General features: G+C 47.3%; 1 protein-coding gene across 1 annotated transcript; it reads right to left on the reverse strand.

Moving 5' to 3' along the window:
• Nucleotides 1-2347: 2347 nt before the first annotated feature.
• On the reverse strand, nt 2348-15598 carry LOC135905182 (uncharacterized). The gene is made up of 4 exons (XM_065436202.2): nt 15420-15598; nt 7196-7478; nt 5406-5640; nt 2348-3111 (listed from the first exon to the last, which is right to left on the reverse strand). Exons 1-4 carry the CDS (start codon nt 15556-15558, stop codon nt 2677-2679), a joined length of 1092 nt encoding a protein of 363 aa, XP_065292274.1. The 5' UTR covers nt 15559-15598; the 3' UTR covers nt 2348-2676.
• Nucleotides 15599-16708: the final 1110 nt, after the last annotated feature.

Consider the following 16708-nt stretch of genomic DNA (forward strand, 5'->3'; position numbering starts at 1 on the left):
ATCTAGATCCTTAAAATGCCGCAAAGTAATTCTCACCAATGTTCTGAAAGCAATCAATGCCCCGCAGACTTAAGGTGTGACACGATTTCGCACGTGTTCAACAACACGGCGATGCCCTGCCTTTCCTACCACAGTAATATTCCCCGATACTAAAGCACACACAGTAAAACCACTAATAGCTATAAGTCTTGCCCCTTCCAAGCTACTATTTAAAGGCTATAAAGACTTAACATCCAACCCCGTTGCACGTGCTGAAGCACATGGCGCGAATAGACGCTCCGACTATCCTGCAAAACCAAATATACACGACACACACCCACGCACACGACAAAAGGGAGAAAGAAGAAAGCTAGCCAATTATTATTTAAAGGCTAAAAAAACAGCAAATAAAGAAAGCAGAAAGCTCGAAGTATGCAGAAACGCTTATGTCTTCGTCGCCTCCACGGAGCCCCTGCGGCGGAGACGAGCGCCATCTGGAGGTGTTGCAAGGAACCGGGAGCTGCTTTATGGCCTTTGAATTTTGCGCGCTACGGCGCGTGCAAATCTCGGAGGCCATGGCCGCCATATGAATGGTAGAAACGCTGGAAAAGGGTTTGTGTTTTGAATTTCCGCATAAAACAGTTGTGTTTTCTCGCATGTTCAAACTACGATCCGAGGCTATCAATGTCTGTTGGTTGTGAATTGAGTCGTGCTTTACAATTTTTCTAACGTATTTTACCTTGAGAAATTCAATTAGTTCAGTGACTTTCTTGCACTACGTGGAAGGCCTGCGTGGTTCGGTATGCGTGGTTTCATATGATTTTTGCCGAAACGATGGTCAACGCTGAACGCGGAACGGCGATGTCGGATTTTCTACAAAATAGATTGTGGATTAACTTGGCCGGTGAAGGCAGGTAAAAATGGTTACGTAAACTATGTGCAACGAATTGGTTCCTGCTACTAGAATAACCTCCAAACTGTAATTCAACGCGAAAACACGAAAGTCAAAATTATTTTTCTCATCATAAAATGGTATATTTTACTTTAATATTTATGATAGCTCTTCTTTCATGCCGTAGTGGCGCTGCAAGCGCAAGACGCTGTTCACAAACGCAAAGCCCTATTCTAAAACTCTTCGCTGCTGCGTGCCTCAGCGCAAATACCGGTAAAGCCCTTTGGGTTCCCAAACGATGGGGCCCCTATTGTAAATCTTTCTGTTTTTCGACAGCCGAGAAAATTTCTGCCTTAAACAAAAGCCCAGCTCCCTTGGCAGTTGAATGCGCGGAAAGGCGCCTGAACGATTCGCAGATGCTTCTATTTCCACGTTAATGGAGGCCTGCTGCGAATGAGCTTAACGTAATATTTTTTTATGCTGTGGTGCTTACACAAATGAGAAGCTGCAAAGAAAGAAGTGAAGTATACAGTGGTCACTTAGCCCGAGCAATCACCTTAAGTGCTGAAAAGACACTGGGCATTGACGTAAGGACCAAATATAACACGGTTGATGAAGCCTCAGCAGTTCAAGTGGGTTATTTAATTAAGTGAGCTCAGTTAAATTGACGAGATCAATTAAAAAAAATCGACATTTGTATTGTATGCCATTATTATGTGACGTTGGTTTTATTATACGACTGTATTACATTCGATTTATACTTGGTTCTAACTTTTTCGTTCTAGTTACCTTTCTTTTGTTGAGCGCCGGCTTGTTAAATTATTTTTGCTATCACGTGAACTATTTGAAAAGGAGTGAGCGGCGTGGCTTGCAAGCGCTAACATGTCGTAAATGCAATCTAATAAATAAAATGTCCAATATGATTAAGGTATGCCTCTAGATAATGTATGTTTCGTGGATGTTTGCTGCAATGGCTTTATGTATGAACAATTCTGTACTGCATTCTTTTTTATCAAAGCGGTTCCTGTTATAATGATGAGTGGTATATGCTTCAGCATATTTAGCCTCCCTAAGCATCATAAAATCCGAGGCAACGCCTCAATATATATACTTGAACGAGCTGGCCCTGCACCACGCGGTTCGCCTGTTGAGCGCCGCGACGTTCGGTCACGCGTGGCGACTTTTCAGCGTTCATCGATTCTCAGCACACTCTGCTATGGAGCGCGTTTTATGACCTCCGTGGACACATGTTCGGAAGCCACTGGGAATTGAACTGCCAGGGTCAAGTGAGTTCCACCTAGGAGGCAGTGGACTCCGCCAGGTTGGACGACGCCTGTTCTAGCACGGAGCGTGTTTCGCCGGTGCGTATTGCTTTGCTTCGTAATGGCACTTTCCTGCACTCCAAATCACTCGGAGCGATGTGACTGCAACGACTATTGAAGACGCCCCGGTTTGGACTTGCGAGCTGACTTCTATTGGGTACATTACGTTAAATTATATGCAGTGTGGCGAATACTTTTATTTAGGCAACAAACAGCAAGGTCATTTCTAAATATGAAATGAGGGCTTTGGATTCCGATTGGTCCGCCCTCCACGCGATCAATAAGGCACGTGCTGGATTGCGGCTTGACATTTGCGTTCCACAACATGCCCAAGCTAGTGATAATTGGGCACCGAATAAGCGGCTGACACCTCACGAAGGGAAGGATTGAAAATCGTCCGGTGAACCTGCACGACACGACAAGAAAAATATGCCGTACACAGGTCAGCTATTGTCTAATATTCGGGTAACTCTATATCGTCGTTTATTCATTGCGGGACGCGACTGGCGTCCTCAAGATCGTCGTTAACGGCACGAGCGCGTTCTTCTGCGCCAGGCGATCGATGCGAGGGCAGTTGCGCCTAGCTTCCAGCGCGGAGCCGACGCTGGCACGGTCGGAGGCCACAGCGAGCGAAGGGCGGCGTCGTACTTTCACAACGTAGCTTCTCGCGGTCGCATTCGGGCGCCGGACGTCGGCGGCCGCACTGTGGAGCGTCGCGTCGAAGAAGGCCTCGCGCGGCAGGACGGTGACCCGGGAGCGGCCGTCGGCGCAGCGCAGTTCGCGCGCCGGTGCGAACTCCACGGAGCCGTAGCGCTCGCAGACGTAGTGGTCACGCAGGGTGCGCACCAGGGCGTCGGACACCGAGCGCACCAAGTGTCGGGAGTCGTGGTACTGCCGCGCCATTTCCTCCATGCAAAGCTGCGGCGAATACAGGCACGGCGCTGCAGTTACGCGAATTTCATCACAACCGTCGTCTGCATATTTTGTGCCCGCTGCAGAATGAAGGCCTCTCTCGGTGAACTCCGGATTACACCTGTCTGGCATCAAATGGCTATTTTGTACTCCTGCAAATGTTCCGGTTTCGCAGCACTTCAGACATTTGTTCGCCGTCCTCTGCTGCGCCTGCTTTTCTTGGCCCCCATTCTATAAGTATGATAGACCGCCGGCTATCACGTGGCCTGCCCAACTCCATTTATTATTTTGGGATAATTGCATGTTATGTGAAATAGAAAAAAAATACGTCCACGAAAAAGAGACGATGACACGACTGTCAAATTTTTGTCGTTTTCGTTTTGTCTGTCTTGCGGCTGTGTTTCCCCTTTTATGACTTATTTTTATTGCAGCAAATTCCCGCATCAAGATTACTATAATCTGACTACACTGTTTGAAAGGTGGACTAGCAATTCGAAACTCTCGTTAACAGGGCAGGCTGTTGACTTGTTTTGTGCACATGGACTTTCCACCCTCCCATAGTTTTTTACTCGCTGAGCTACTCAATAAGAAGCCTTTATTGGTCCGCATAGATGAGGAGGGCAGTGTAACGTGAAAACCACGAAATAGAGCGCGCTAATCGTTCCTCTCGGCATCCTTTTTTATTAAGACATGCAGTGGAAATGTCACGTTACAAACCGTTGTTGTAGTTAAGCTCACTGTAACAACATTTTGCTCAAAGAGCTGAAATGTTTCAAATGAAATACTTTTGGTATATCCCATCTGTTATTTATTCCTAGCCAGTGAGGTTATTCCAAGTATAATTAAAATAATGAAGGCCTCCGCATTAATGTTTTGCAATAAACGCGCATCGACCACGACATTAAATTAACATGTTAACTTCCTTTAACGTTTACGAAACGACGAGTTTTTCTTGCTTTATTACTGAAGACGCATTTTTCTTAAGCGTGTACCAACTTCCCTGAGAGGCGTTATTTGTTGACATCCGTTTCGGTGGTCCGCAAGCCAGCTTAGGGAAGGGATGCAGGGCAAGAGCAATGACGCAGCTCCAAGTTCCAAGCCGTACTTATTTTGTTACGCAATATGTATGCACACTTGTTCACGCCGATTTATCAGGTGTAATTTAAACGAGCTTGTTTCCCACTTCTTTAATGTTGGCTAAGCGTCTTGTGCGTCGCGTTTACACGTGTACATTATCAGACAACTCCAACACAGTGAAACAAATATTGTCTTTGCGGATGCCGCTCGGTTGAGTGGCTTATACGCTATTTTTACAGAGTGGTTGCAGTCCATATGCCCCGCGTTTTGTTTTCTAGATAAATCACTTGATACCCAATGCCCTTGTTTGTCTCAGCGAATGGCCTTGTAACGACATGCGGGAGATTTGCAGCAAAGCTTTCTCACTAGCTGAAGCACGACTCGAACGTTTTTTACGGTGAGACTGCCACAACGGAGGCACTATTCTCACGGAATGAAAAATTTGAATTTAGGCGGAACTAATAAGCGTACATGGGTTTGCGCCGTCTCTAATGCGTCCTACATCGGCGTAGGTTTGGCACAGACAGGAGTACATGTCACCTTTAGCGACGAGATGCGTGGAGAAGTGACGTCGCTTATTGCTGTGCCACGCTCTTCTACCGAATCCAGACCGAAAATGGATAAAATATTTGTCAGGACCCTAGCTGCCAAGATTTCTTAATTCTCCCATCAGAATAAACTTGCTCCAGCTTGCGCTACCCCACGGATTGTGTGTTGCCACCTACCAGAAGCAATCCAAAGCGCTGCGACAAAAAGAGCTCGTCCGTGGCATTTATAGGAAATGAGGTGTCGTCGACGAGCTCAGCTCGCCTCTGGCCGCTTTCAGTAGACACCCGTAGAGGAACGAAACTACTCCATGGCACGAAAAGTGTTCACAACGTTTCCGTGGTGTATCACTCCTTGAATGTAGTGCCTCAATGGAAAGCACTACAGCATCGGCAATCAGGAAGAAGACACCACGTCATGTTTGCGTCTTCCTCGTTTCTGCCATCTCTGTAATACTCTACAAATATGTTTGCCAGCCTGCCCAACACAAGCTGCACCTACGAAGGTACTGCCGAAATCCATGCCCCAGCGACGGTTCTCTCTCTTTGGTTGGCAGAAGCCAGACTCGAAGGCACTCGCCCGAAGCGATTGCGGAGCTGGAAGCACGTCATTGGCGCCATGTTTTGACATCACCATTTAGAGTCTAATGCATAGAGATTCCACAGGCCATTCTCTACCTCCATGAGCGGGTGCCACCTGTCGAAGACGAGCAGGGATCCGCTGACGACGGGCGGGTCACGTTCCTCGGGCCCGCGCTCGATGACGCAGTTGCGCAGCTTGGTCAGTGGCTTCCTGACGATGGCGTCCAGATCGGCGTAGGCGCCGCCGTACTTCCACAGAAGCGCAAACCTTACCGCCTCGCTGAGGCGCTCGAGACGCCCTTCGGCCGCGGGGTCCTGGGCCCGCCAGTGCCTGCGCACCACCACGCACTGTTTGTTCTTCTTCCGTGTGCAAGATTGAACGAGATAAGAAAAAGCAGCGACCAAACGCGCACGCCAACGCGACGCACAGCAGGCGACGAGTGAGGGAGAGCGAGCGAGCAATGGACAGTTTTGAAGTAACTGTAGCACTTTGAACGTATGTAATTTGTGTCTCACAGCAACCACTGCGGCATCTTATTGATGCGAAATCGTTGTATTTACCATGGAGCAGAAAATCGGGCTTGATCATGCAGTGGTACCAATAATACAAATAGATACAAATCTAGATACAAATCTTGCATGTGAAAGGTAAGAATGATTAAACGCACTGGTTCGGGAACAGTCTTACATTAGGAGAGACATACTATGCGAGTGTCAAAAAGCAAGCTGGAGGTCGCGGTTTTGGTCACGGCCGTGGCTACCGAAATTCAAACGATGCAAAAATGCAAGAACCCTCATAGACATAGATTTAGGTGCACGTTAAGGAGCCCCAGATGGTCAACATTATTTCCACGTACAAGCCAGAAAAATGAACTTTGTAATCACGTGCGCAGCATCGTTGACATAAGAAGCACCAGGCAACACGACCGTGCCGCGCGATCTAATGCACGTCCACGTACGGCCCTTCAACAGAAGCAGGGTGTGAGACCGGGCTAGTTGGTATTCCATTGATGAAGTGGCTAGCGCAAAAGCAGACACGGTGCACAAAAGGGCGACAATGGCGAAAGCGCGTGCCCTTGTCGCCCTTTTGTGCCCCGCGTCTACTTTTGCGCTAGCCATTTCAGCTTCAACAGCTCCGACACAATATGGTGGCGGTGCTGAAGGGTGTCGCCACCCCGAACGGCGGGAGGGGGCGCTGACATCGAGGCGTCCTAGCTCAACCCGCACTCACCAGAGCTAACGCGCTAAGCATTTGCGTTGCACAAGCGTAACATCCCTATGAGTTCATTTCCGGCAATTATGCGAAAATGTTCTGTATTTAAGCTTAGTAATAAATTCATGAACTTTTATTCCTTAAATATAAACAAACTGTGTTATACGGCTGCTAATAGGTTGTTAAGATTATTTAGCTTTTTACTGTTCTTTCGTTTTTTTTATTGCTTGTTTTCGTTTAGCTCCTTGACGCAGCCTCACGCGCATGGTCGCACGGTTCGCGTTAGTTGTTGGCGCGGAGCGATGCATTTTATGACCGAACTTGTTGCGTAGCTTCCACGGCGTTGCACGCTAAACACGTGAAACTGAGTAGTGGTGAAGCGGCGGTTGTTAACGCGCCCAGCCGGTCCTTTCAACCTCTTTTTGGCATTTATTCAAATGTCTTTCGTACGTTTGAAGACTACATCTTTGAAGAGTACAACTCTTTGGATACAGGAAGCAGAATAGAAGATACCCGTGGCATCTGCATTTTTTCTCTACGTGAAAGCTTAGTCCAATTGTTTCTTAAAATTAGGTCAGTTCGAAGCTGGGCTTTCCCGTTTCTCTCGCGCCATAAAACGCAGGGAGACAAGTGGGCAAGAGCGTTGTTTCACGGTGTCCTCAACGAGGCTCACTTGAGGGGCGTCCTTGCGAACAGCTCGTCGAGGCTGAGGCGCCTGACGTGGACGTTGTTCATGTCCAGCAGTGCCTCTAGCGTGCGGCACTGATCTGCGGCCACCCCTGCCCCTCCTCCGTCCCTTCTGCCGTGGCCGCCGTCCCTGTCGGGAGCGTCCAGGAAGAGTACGACCCACATTCCCGGGTGGTGACGGGCGGCCGATTCGACGGCGCACGCTTCACCGATGTCCAGGCACTTCCGTGTCCAGGCGCCGGCGAAGAAGATGCTGCCGTCCAACTCGGCTGCACGGAGGATGCATGGATGAAACCGTGACACTAAAGGGTGAGGCTCTTTTGTTTATTTATATCCATCAGTGTGCCAGTCGTAATGCATGGCCCCAACTGCGCCCCGATAGCCCACTGACTACGACGTTAAGCTCCTAAGCTGGAGGTTGCGGCTTCGAAACCGGCAGAGGTAGCCGTATTTCTGTAGGGACGAAAGGCAAAAGAGCCCGTTGGCTTGGATTAACCTGTGCGTTAAAGAAAACAACAGATAATCAAATTAATCAACAATCTCCCACTGCGACGTGCCTCATAACCATATCACGATTGTGGAAAGTAAATCCCTGTTCCCTTTTTTGTTGTTAAATTCTGCCCCTCTAAGCGTAATCCTGACCGGCTGACTGGCATGCATTATTTCAGGCCGGCCTGTCAGCCTTTTTCTGATAAGTTACCTCTCTCTATATCTCTGTAGTCAATACTTGATATGACGCCTTCTGCGGACATTGCTGCGATATATGTAATCGGAATCTGATTTTTCTGATAGCATCACTTGATGGTATATCTAGTCATTCCTTCTTGTCTCTACTGTCTCCTTGATCCCTCCTCTTTCTGGACTTTTCTATACTATTTTTTTTCCGTGGTTCTCTCACTGCAAAGGACGTTGTTGTGCCAGCGTGGCCGTTTTATTAATTCGGAATTCGACAATCCTATTTTTTTCTCTTGCTTTGAAAGCTCTCGACGGTGACCATTGTCAATAATTGGTTGGTAGCTGACAAAATGCAAAGCAGGCTCTGTAACGAACTCAGACTCGTTCGGTATTGCACTTGCACACTTCACAGATAATTGCACAAAAGGAACATACATATGCGATGAAGAACAGCTTTAGGAGGTACCAGCAACCGGCAATAAAGCAACATGGCTCATAACGGCGAGGGGACAGTTGATCTTCATTCAAATTAAGATTACTGTTGACTCACTTGGAGCATTGCTTTCTGATAGCTACCCACCGAACAGGAGCCTTTCTTTCTTCTGTTTGACCTTGTGTAATCTGACACAGCCTTACTGGGGCATACGCGCAAAAAACCGCGCGCGGCGACTTGATTCCGGCCGTGAAAATGACACAAAAGTGTGTCACCGCATGCGGGAAGTGAACCGGGAGAAGGCCGTGTGATGGTTTCCTTGTGGATAGGGAAATTAGCCGAAAACCTTCACTCTGCGCATTAGAAGTTTGGACGATAATTTGGTTACAGGACTGTTAGTTTGACGAGGTAGAGTGGAAGACGTCGGCACAGAACGCCCTCGAGTAATCTGAACGCCGTGTACGGAAATTCGTTAAAAGAAGCTTAGAGCTAGCAAAATGAAATATCAGGATCTTGGAAATGCTGAGAAAAAGAGGCCCTGAAAAATTTTAATATTTTATGGGTAATTAGGGGCGTTGTGGGGTATTAGCATACTTGTGTTAAGTGCGTCGTTTGAAAACTATACCAAACATACTGAGCTAAAATTTAGTAGCAGTGAAGTGCCCCTAGAGAGGAACGTGCTTGATAATTTCGACGCGAAGATGCTTTCAAGGTAACGTGAGGAACTACGAAGTTTGTGGCAATTTGGGCTCTTATCAGTGCCTGCCGGAGGGCTAAAATCCTGGCAACTTACCATACGAGTCACAGTGACAGGCAACTCTGCAGGAATAATGTGTGAGTTGGGAGAAATATGACCGAGGAATTGTACAGAACAGGTGTAACGGAAATACCAACCGTGTAAATCTTCGAAACACTAATCCGAGCAGTGGAATAAATTTCTCAGTTGCTGCTGCAGGTAAAACATTTCTGCTTTAAAGTGTGCCCGACGTATGCGAAATACATTTTATGTTTAAAACTAAGCGGAGGTGCCGTGTGGTATCGCATGGCACTACCGCACGGTATAGCGCGCGAATAAGAGGAGTGTTCTTGCATTCTTCCCTCACATACCAGCGTGTTTAAGAGCCGGTCGTTGAGACGCAGACGTTATCGTTTCACACGCTGCGTAGGTGATCACAGAGACTGCCCGGGGCTCCAAACTGCTGTTTAAAAAAATCACGCTCCCGGTATCGGTTGGCTTTCGCATGCAGGTAAGGCCTGCTATTAAAGAGATGGTCACCCATAAAGCCGTAGAATGAATTGCAATATAATGCCACAAATAACGAGTCATAGGAAACACATTCTTGTATAACGACGGCGATTGCTTCTTCATATGTTGAAATTGGAAAAATGACGTGACGCACCAAGCAAGACACGCGGCTGCCTTTTTCTTTCTCTTCGCACTATGAAAGTACTGTATGACAGGCGGTGAATATGGGGGATGTTTTAAACACCTGTCCCAAAGTGGCGTATGCCAAAGCTGCTGCAAGAAGCTTCAACAGGGGAGCATTCATCAGCAGAGGCAACGATGAACACAGTTCGCAGTCTAAACCCGGGGTAGTCTCCTTGAGTTCTCTTCTGGACATCGGCGAATTCCGGCAGATAGTCGAAACTTGTCCCCTTTCATTGGCCCGGAGTGCAGCTGTATGGCTTCACTGATTGGATAAGAATACCGCAACTATAGAAATTGACAATATGGCGGAACTCGCCGATGTTCAGAATCGGCACCACAGGACCGTATGGCTTTGGCACCACATGGCGCAAGGCCTTGAGCAACTACACGTCGCATATACTAACAGCATTTTTAATACAAGAGTCGCAGTTTCGCTCGTTAGGCGAAGCATCAATTGCCATAGCAAATTAGTATACAGCGATACGAAGAAAGGAGAGTAGTTTTCATCGGTCATATAACCTGAGAAAGGCGAGCTAACTGACTGAGTTAACAAGCATGGTGTCAGTGGCCACAAATAAATATGAACACATCACATTCCATCAGCGCGGACACTCGCTGCGAAACGTTGGACGCTGGTGTGAACAAACGCGGCATCAGCAGTGATCCAAGTGACGCTCGTGCTGTCGATCGCTTTAACGCATGAGCGGCGAGAACACATTTCGCGCAATGGTATGAGCCGTCTGCAGGTGCCTTTAAAGATACGGCGTGCACGGCCGTGCAAAGTGCGCACTAGTTGGCGGAGTCGAAGCCGCTGCCCTTCCCTCCCCCGCTTTTCTCCATATATGGCGCGGGAGTTGCTGCCAGTTGCTGCCAGAGCACAACGCCGCCCCCCTCACACTCCCCACGGCCGTTCGCGCCACGGAATACGGCGTGTTTGCCCTCCGCGTGCTCCTTCACGCACGTCAGATTGAGCAGCCATCGTCGGCTTTCCTCGCGCGCTTTCAGTCGCACATACAGCATGCTAGGAACGGTGACGGTGACCGCCCTTGGACTTCATACGGATCATCACGGCAATGGCGACGGTGAGGGTAAAAATGTGCCTGGAGTATCGCTATAACTGCTATCGAAATAATAGCTGTTATACGCACGCTCGAGGTGCATTCATGCCGTCGCCGTGATGTCTCGCTAACATCGCGTGCGTGGCTCCCGCGCCGTGAGTTAAAGGGTTTCCAAAGACGCAAGGGTGTTTGGCTGCAAAAACGAATGAGCGAAGTGGACGCCTCCTTAACGCTACGCTCCATCGCCTCTGTGGTGGAACCGCGACAGTTCCGGCTTCTGGCTCTGGCCGGTTCTGACCGGTTCTGGCTCCCGCTGGTGGCGTGGGCGTGTGCACACGCACAATATAAGCGCACTTACGTTCCTGCTGAGGATGCTTTGTGTTGCTCTGGCCTTAGCAGCCAACATCAAGCTAGCGTTATTTAAAATTGGCACCACAGTGCCAAGTTTCTTGCTTGGTGATCCTATATGTCAAATATTATGTGGGAAAATGATCCCCCCACAGTCTACCGTGACTCCTCTATGGTGCAAGATTTCTTAGAACTGCGGAATGCCTTTTCGCTCACCAAAGTTGTTAAGGAACCGACAAGAATAACCCCGTCTGTTTCCGATACACTTGACCTTGTTTTTACTACTCGACGCGATCTTACTTTCGAAATAACATGCCTGCCACGTATCAGTGATCATTGCCTAGTTTCAGTTAAGTTTCCTCGCGCCACCTAAGCCGATCAAAAAGATCAATAGATTAAGAAATTATACCAAATCTGACTTTCTTTCAATTAATAATGATCTCGCAGTGTTACTTGATGAATACTTGACGTGCATTTGACTGTCACAATGTTCAATCAAACTGGGGTATCTTTATTAATAAAATTACTGAATTACAAGATAAGCACATCCCTGCTTACACGATCACCTCTAATCTAAAGCAGACCATGGTATAATCGTCAGCTAAGACGCTTGTCAAATAAAAAGAACTGTTTAAATAAGCTAAACTAAGCCATAGCAATGCTCGTTGGTCAGGTTACAAACAGAACGCTGATGAAAACGCGCAGGCCCTAAGAGATACCAAAGAGAACTTCCTTGGAAGCACGCTACCCTCCATGCTTAAAACTAAGCCTAAACAATTTTGGCGCCTGGTTTTTTTCTAAAGACGAGAATATAATAACGCTAAAATTAACGTCTTAGTGGTGACGCTATGCCGGCCAACCAGCATCCCGGAATACTCAATGAAGTTTTCGCAAAACATTTTTCTGATGTGATGCAGTGTCTGACAACATATTTCAGTCGACGCGATAACTATATGATTACCCAAATGAAGCAGCCGGTTACAGGCACAGGAATGGTTTTCGATCTCAATCCAGCAAAGCAGCTAGTCTCGCAGAATTAAACGTTTTGCTGATAAACGGTCGCAGCGTCAAAAATAAATGTGATGCACTAGCAAGTGTTATTCTCTAGTCGGATGTCCAAGTTGTTATCGGTATACTGAATCTTGGTTGGATGAAAATGTGTGTAATGCAGAAGTGTTTCCATCTGGATTTGAAACACACAGGAGGGGCAGAGGCGGTCACGGCGGCGGTGTTTTCATCTTGGTCGATAAGGTATTTTCAAGCGCTCTAATTGATAGAAGAAACGATGAATGTGAAAGTGCCTGGTGCAAATCGATGCTACACAGTGGTGAACATATTGGGTTTAACTCATTTTATCTTAGTGCAGTTGATGGCAGCAGTTAACCCTTACAATCACTTTGGGACACGATAGAGTCCTATGACTGTGATTTTTTACTTGGAGGGGATTTCAAGGTGCCCCATAGGCTATGGGTTGACAGTCTTCCCATTTCTAGCTGTCACTCTGCATTATCGTTTGAATTTAACAATATAATCACTACAAACGGTCTCTACCAGTACGTTGATTTCTCAGCACGGAAGCTTGGAAATAAAGCTTCCACAATTGATTTAATTTTTTTCTAGCTCTAACAATATGTTAAAACCTGTCTTAGCACTCCATGCTGTCAGCGATCATCAGGCCGTTATGGCGCGGATACCGTGCATGAACCCTTGTATCATGGCTACTCCACCTAGAAAAGTGTATCTTTTTCCACAGAGACAATTACGACTGGATAATGCGAGGCCTTGACGACTACTTCAAGGAATTTCTAACCGCTAGTACATTTACAAATGTTGATGCCTGATACTAGCTCTTAAAAAACGCACTACCGGAACTCACAGAGAAACACGTTACGTCTAAAATCTTCACTGGCATAAACAGTCGAAACAAGCCATGGTTCACCAATCACATTAAAGGTCTACTAAACCACAGATCTCGGATAGTTAGCAGGTATAGCAGAAGTAAGAATCCCAAATTACTTAATAAAGCGGAACGAATATGGTCAGAAATAAAATGAGGAATAAAGAAAGCCAAGAATACATTTTACTCTACCCTGAGCGATTAACAGAAGCACAACCTCCGTTCTTGGTGAAGGGCTGAAAGAAGCGAGCGCGCCACTTTCCAGCCATTCCATTGTCAACACCTACTTCTGTTTCGATAAGGCCATCTACAGGCAAGTCCACGGCATACACATCCGTGCCTGCTTCGGTGACCGCTGCGAATCTTACAATGGAATGACTGGAAAGTCACGCGCATACTTCTTTCAACCCTTCACCAAGAATTTTTCTACGCTACGTAGACGATATTGCTTTTGCGTAATCAAGCGCTGTGCTTTGGTAGCTTTCGCCACGCACCTAAGCAATCAAGCAGATTCCACTCAGGTCACGTTTGAGATGGAGACAGACATTGAACTGCGTTTTTGGATGTATTGGTGAAAGGAAGCAATGGTGCTCTTTCTTTCAACGTTTTCAGAAAGAGTACACAAACTGGCCGGTACCTGAATTTCTTGTCCGTGCACCCTGACGCTCACAAGAGATCAGTAGTTGCCTACCTAATGGGCCGTGCGAGCCGCATTTGCACGAAACCTGAAGATTTAATTCCGACGTGCGGGCAATCCGGAAATATCTTTCGACGACTGGTTAGCCCCCTGCGTTCATGAGTGCAGTGGAACACCATTTGTTAGACCCTTTCCAAGCAGGCAGTGCCCGTCTAAGGAAACGCGCTTCCATTTCTTACGTGCCCGGGATAAACTAGACCTGATCACCCGTGCTGCGTAAATATGACGCTGAGGTGGCCCACGTTCCTGTTCGCAAAGTGAGCCACGGACTCATTAGTGGGAAGGACAAGATGCCGAAGAAAGCCTTTCCTGGCGTTCTTTCCAAGATCCCTTGTGAGGATTGCGATTGCGTCTACATGGGGGAGACGGGCAACTTTAAACAGCGGCTGCACCAACGTCAAAACGATGTGGATAAAAGTGGCTTCATATGCTTTGGCAGAGCACGCAGCCACGACTACACTGTATAGTATTAACGCAACATACTGATCGGATGAATTCTAGTCTGATTGGCCAGGAATGAAACTGGAAGTCACGTCTGTACCTGGAGTCTCTCGATACGCAATCAGCAGAACATGCGCTCAGTCGAAATGAAGGAACCCTCGCCCCGTCTTACGCGCGGTGCTTACATGCTGAAACCTATTTAAACAGGCACTTCAACCTTTTTCGGCTCATTGCGAACAAGGCTCGGTATGGAAGCCGAAGCGTCTCGTCTTTGAACAAGTTTTACTTGGTCGGTGTACGTCTTCCTTTGTCAATAATCACGTATCCAACGCACATTGGGTGAAACCAGCTCCCTTCATTTCACCGCGCCTAGACCACATGATCAGGATTAGCTTGCCGCGTCGAACAGAGTCGCTTATTCGCAGTCTTTCGTTCTTAAAATATGCCACGACTGGAACCTCCTTCCTGCTTTGTTAGTCAGCGTTACAAACACTGATAATTTCCCCAGATCACTTGCAGCGTAACCTCAATAATTTTTTTCATTTTGTTTCTGTGTTCTTATGTGTTCAGTTTATGCACGCTTAAGTTTTTTTCTTTGTTTGTATGCATAAAGCACAGTTGTGCTAGGAAATTATTTGATGAAATTATTGTTTATATTCTCATTTTGTTTTGTATTTTCATTTTTCTTTTTTTCCTTATACGTGCATGTGGTGATAGCCTCCTTCCCTCTCTAATGCATCGTATGCCCTGAGGCTACAATAAATAAATAAATAAATAAATAAATAAATAAAAACAAAAGGCACGATAGGATCAATGCGCGTAGAAGTCGTCTACAGTGACTGTCCAAGTATGCGCATAGCCGAAAGACACCATGTATGAGCACTGTACAGCAGTCGGGCTCTTTTGTCGCGTTTTGGACACGCTACGCCTTCTGGTGACGCCGCCGTGAAGTCCGCGCAAACCGAGTGGCCTTTACACAATTACCTGAGTGGCGTCAAAGAGGCTCAAGGGAGAGCGGTACGTACACATGGCCACATAGCGAGTGGCACAGGCCCAGTGGCATGTATAGATCACTCTATAATTTCCTGTAACAAATTTGGCATGGATAGTAGGCGTCATTGTACCAAGTACGAGGACACGTCTCCCGCGTCTCATGAGGTGCTTCTTTCTCAACAATTTCAGCATTACAGCACGCTGTGCCATAATCTTGCTTCGAGCGGCGGTTTTCTCACCTGCAAAGATTGGCACCTTCCTTCGTTGATCGGAGCGAACCATCGCGTGCAGGTACCTCGGCAATTCTTCGAGTACCAGGTCCAGCGCGAGCGTGAAAATTCCGAGGCAGAGCAACACGACGAAAAAATCAGCGCGCATAACATCTGCTACTTCTTCTTACTCCTTCTTGCTTGCGTGTTTCCCGTTCCATGGCACTTACCCACTACGGGGGATTGGTGAATAATCCCAAGGTCAGATCCGGAGGGTAGATAAAATTATGGCCGCACTTTATTGTAGGCAATCACTATGGTGTGGGGGCCCGTCATAATATTATATACACTGTTTGTCGGGTCCCGTCACTGATGAATCGAGGGGCCCTTTTTTATTCCATCACGTCTTATGTGCACAGAGTTTTGCTAGTCAGTGAACGGTGAGGGGTGCGGGGAGATTCTGTTACAAAAGTTCTGGATCTGCTGCTGTTACCCGTCATTGTAGTGTTATGGCTATAATAAAGGGCCCTCTCAGTATAATTAGTTCCTACATACTATGAGAGCGTTTCCCAGCGTTGACGCTGCAAGAGAGCTTCGCACTCTCGCGCGTAACATCACGTTGAGTTACTGGCATACACCGCTGAACTGTAAGCGTTGATTATACAGGCTCGTCCAATCACTGAAATTGAAATTAACAACAAGCCTTTCACGACACCACGAAGCACTACTGTGTCGGCTGTGGGTAGGAGTGGCATTCACTAACTCTTGCAACTATCGTACTGGAATGCGCGCTAAGTCCAAGTGTGAAGAGTCTATTATTAATATTCTGCGCGACTGTTCTTGCGTCGATAATGAACGTCATACTCTCCAGGGGGTCTTGAATAGACTAGACGATAGGCTATTTCCTGAAGCAAAGGTCTTGGGAGCCTTCACTCACAGTTTATCAGCCGAGAAAGCCATTCGAGCGCTCCTTGAGTATCTGAACCCAATAGATTTGAGTGCCCGACTGTACACATGCTACACCTAGCTTAGTGCATGTGAAAATGCGATATAGACGCATGTCTTCTCTCTCCCTCTCTCTCTCTTTCTTTCACTCCCTGGCCCCCCTTCCCACGTGTACGGTAGCAAACTGGACCCAGCCTGGTTAACCTCCCTGTCTTTCCTTCCTCTCTTCTCTCCCGCTTTTCTCCCGGCGTTGACACTGAACCACGCAGTTCTTGAGTTTCTCGTATGAGGCGGGAAAGGCGTTCCAAAGGTTGCGTCACTGTCGCGATCCGCCGTTCTTCATTTCCCTGTGCTACCACCTGCCGCACACCACC

This window comes from Dermacentor albipictus, chromosome 3 (genome assembly GCF_038994185.2).
Source record: "Dermacentor albipictus isolate Rhodes 1998 colony chromosome 3, USDA_Dalb.pri_finalv2, whole genome shotgun sequence".
Taxonomy (NCBI): domain Eukaryota; kingdom Metazoa; phylum Arthropoda; class Arachnida; order Ixodida; family Ixodidae; genus Dermacentor; species Dermacentor albipictus.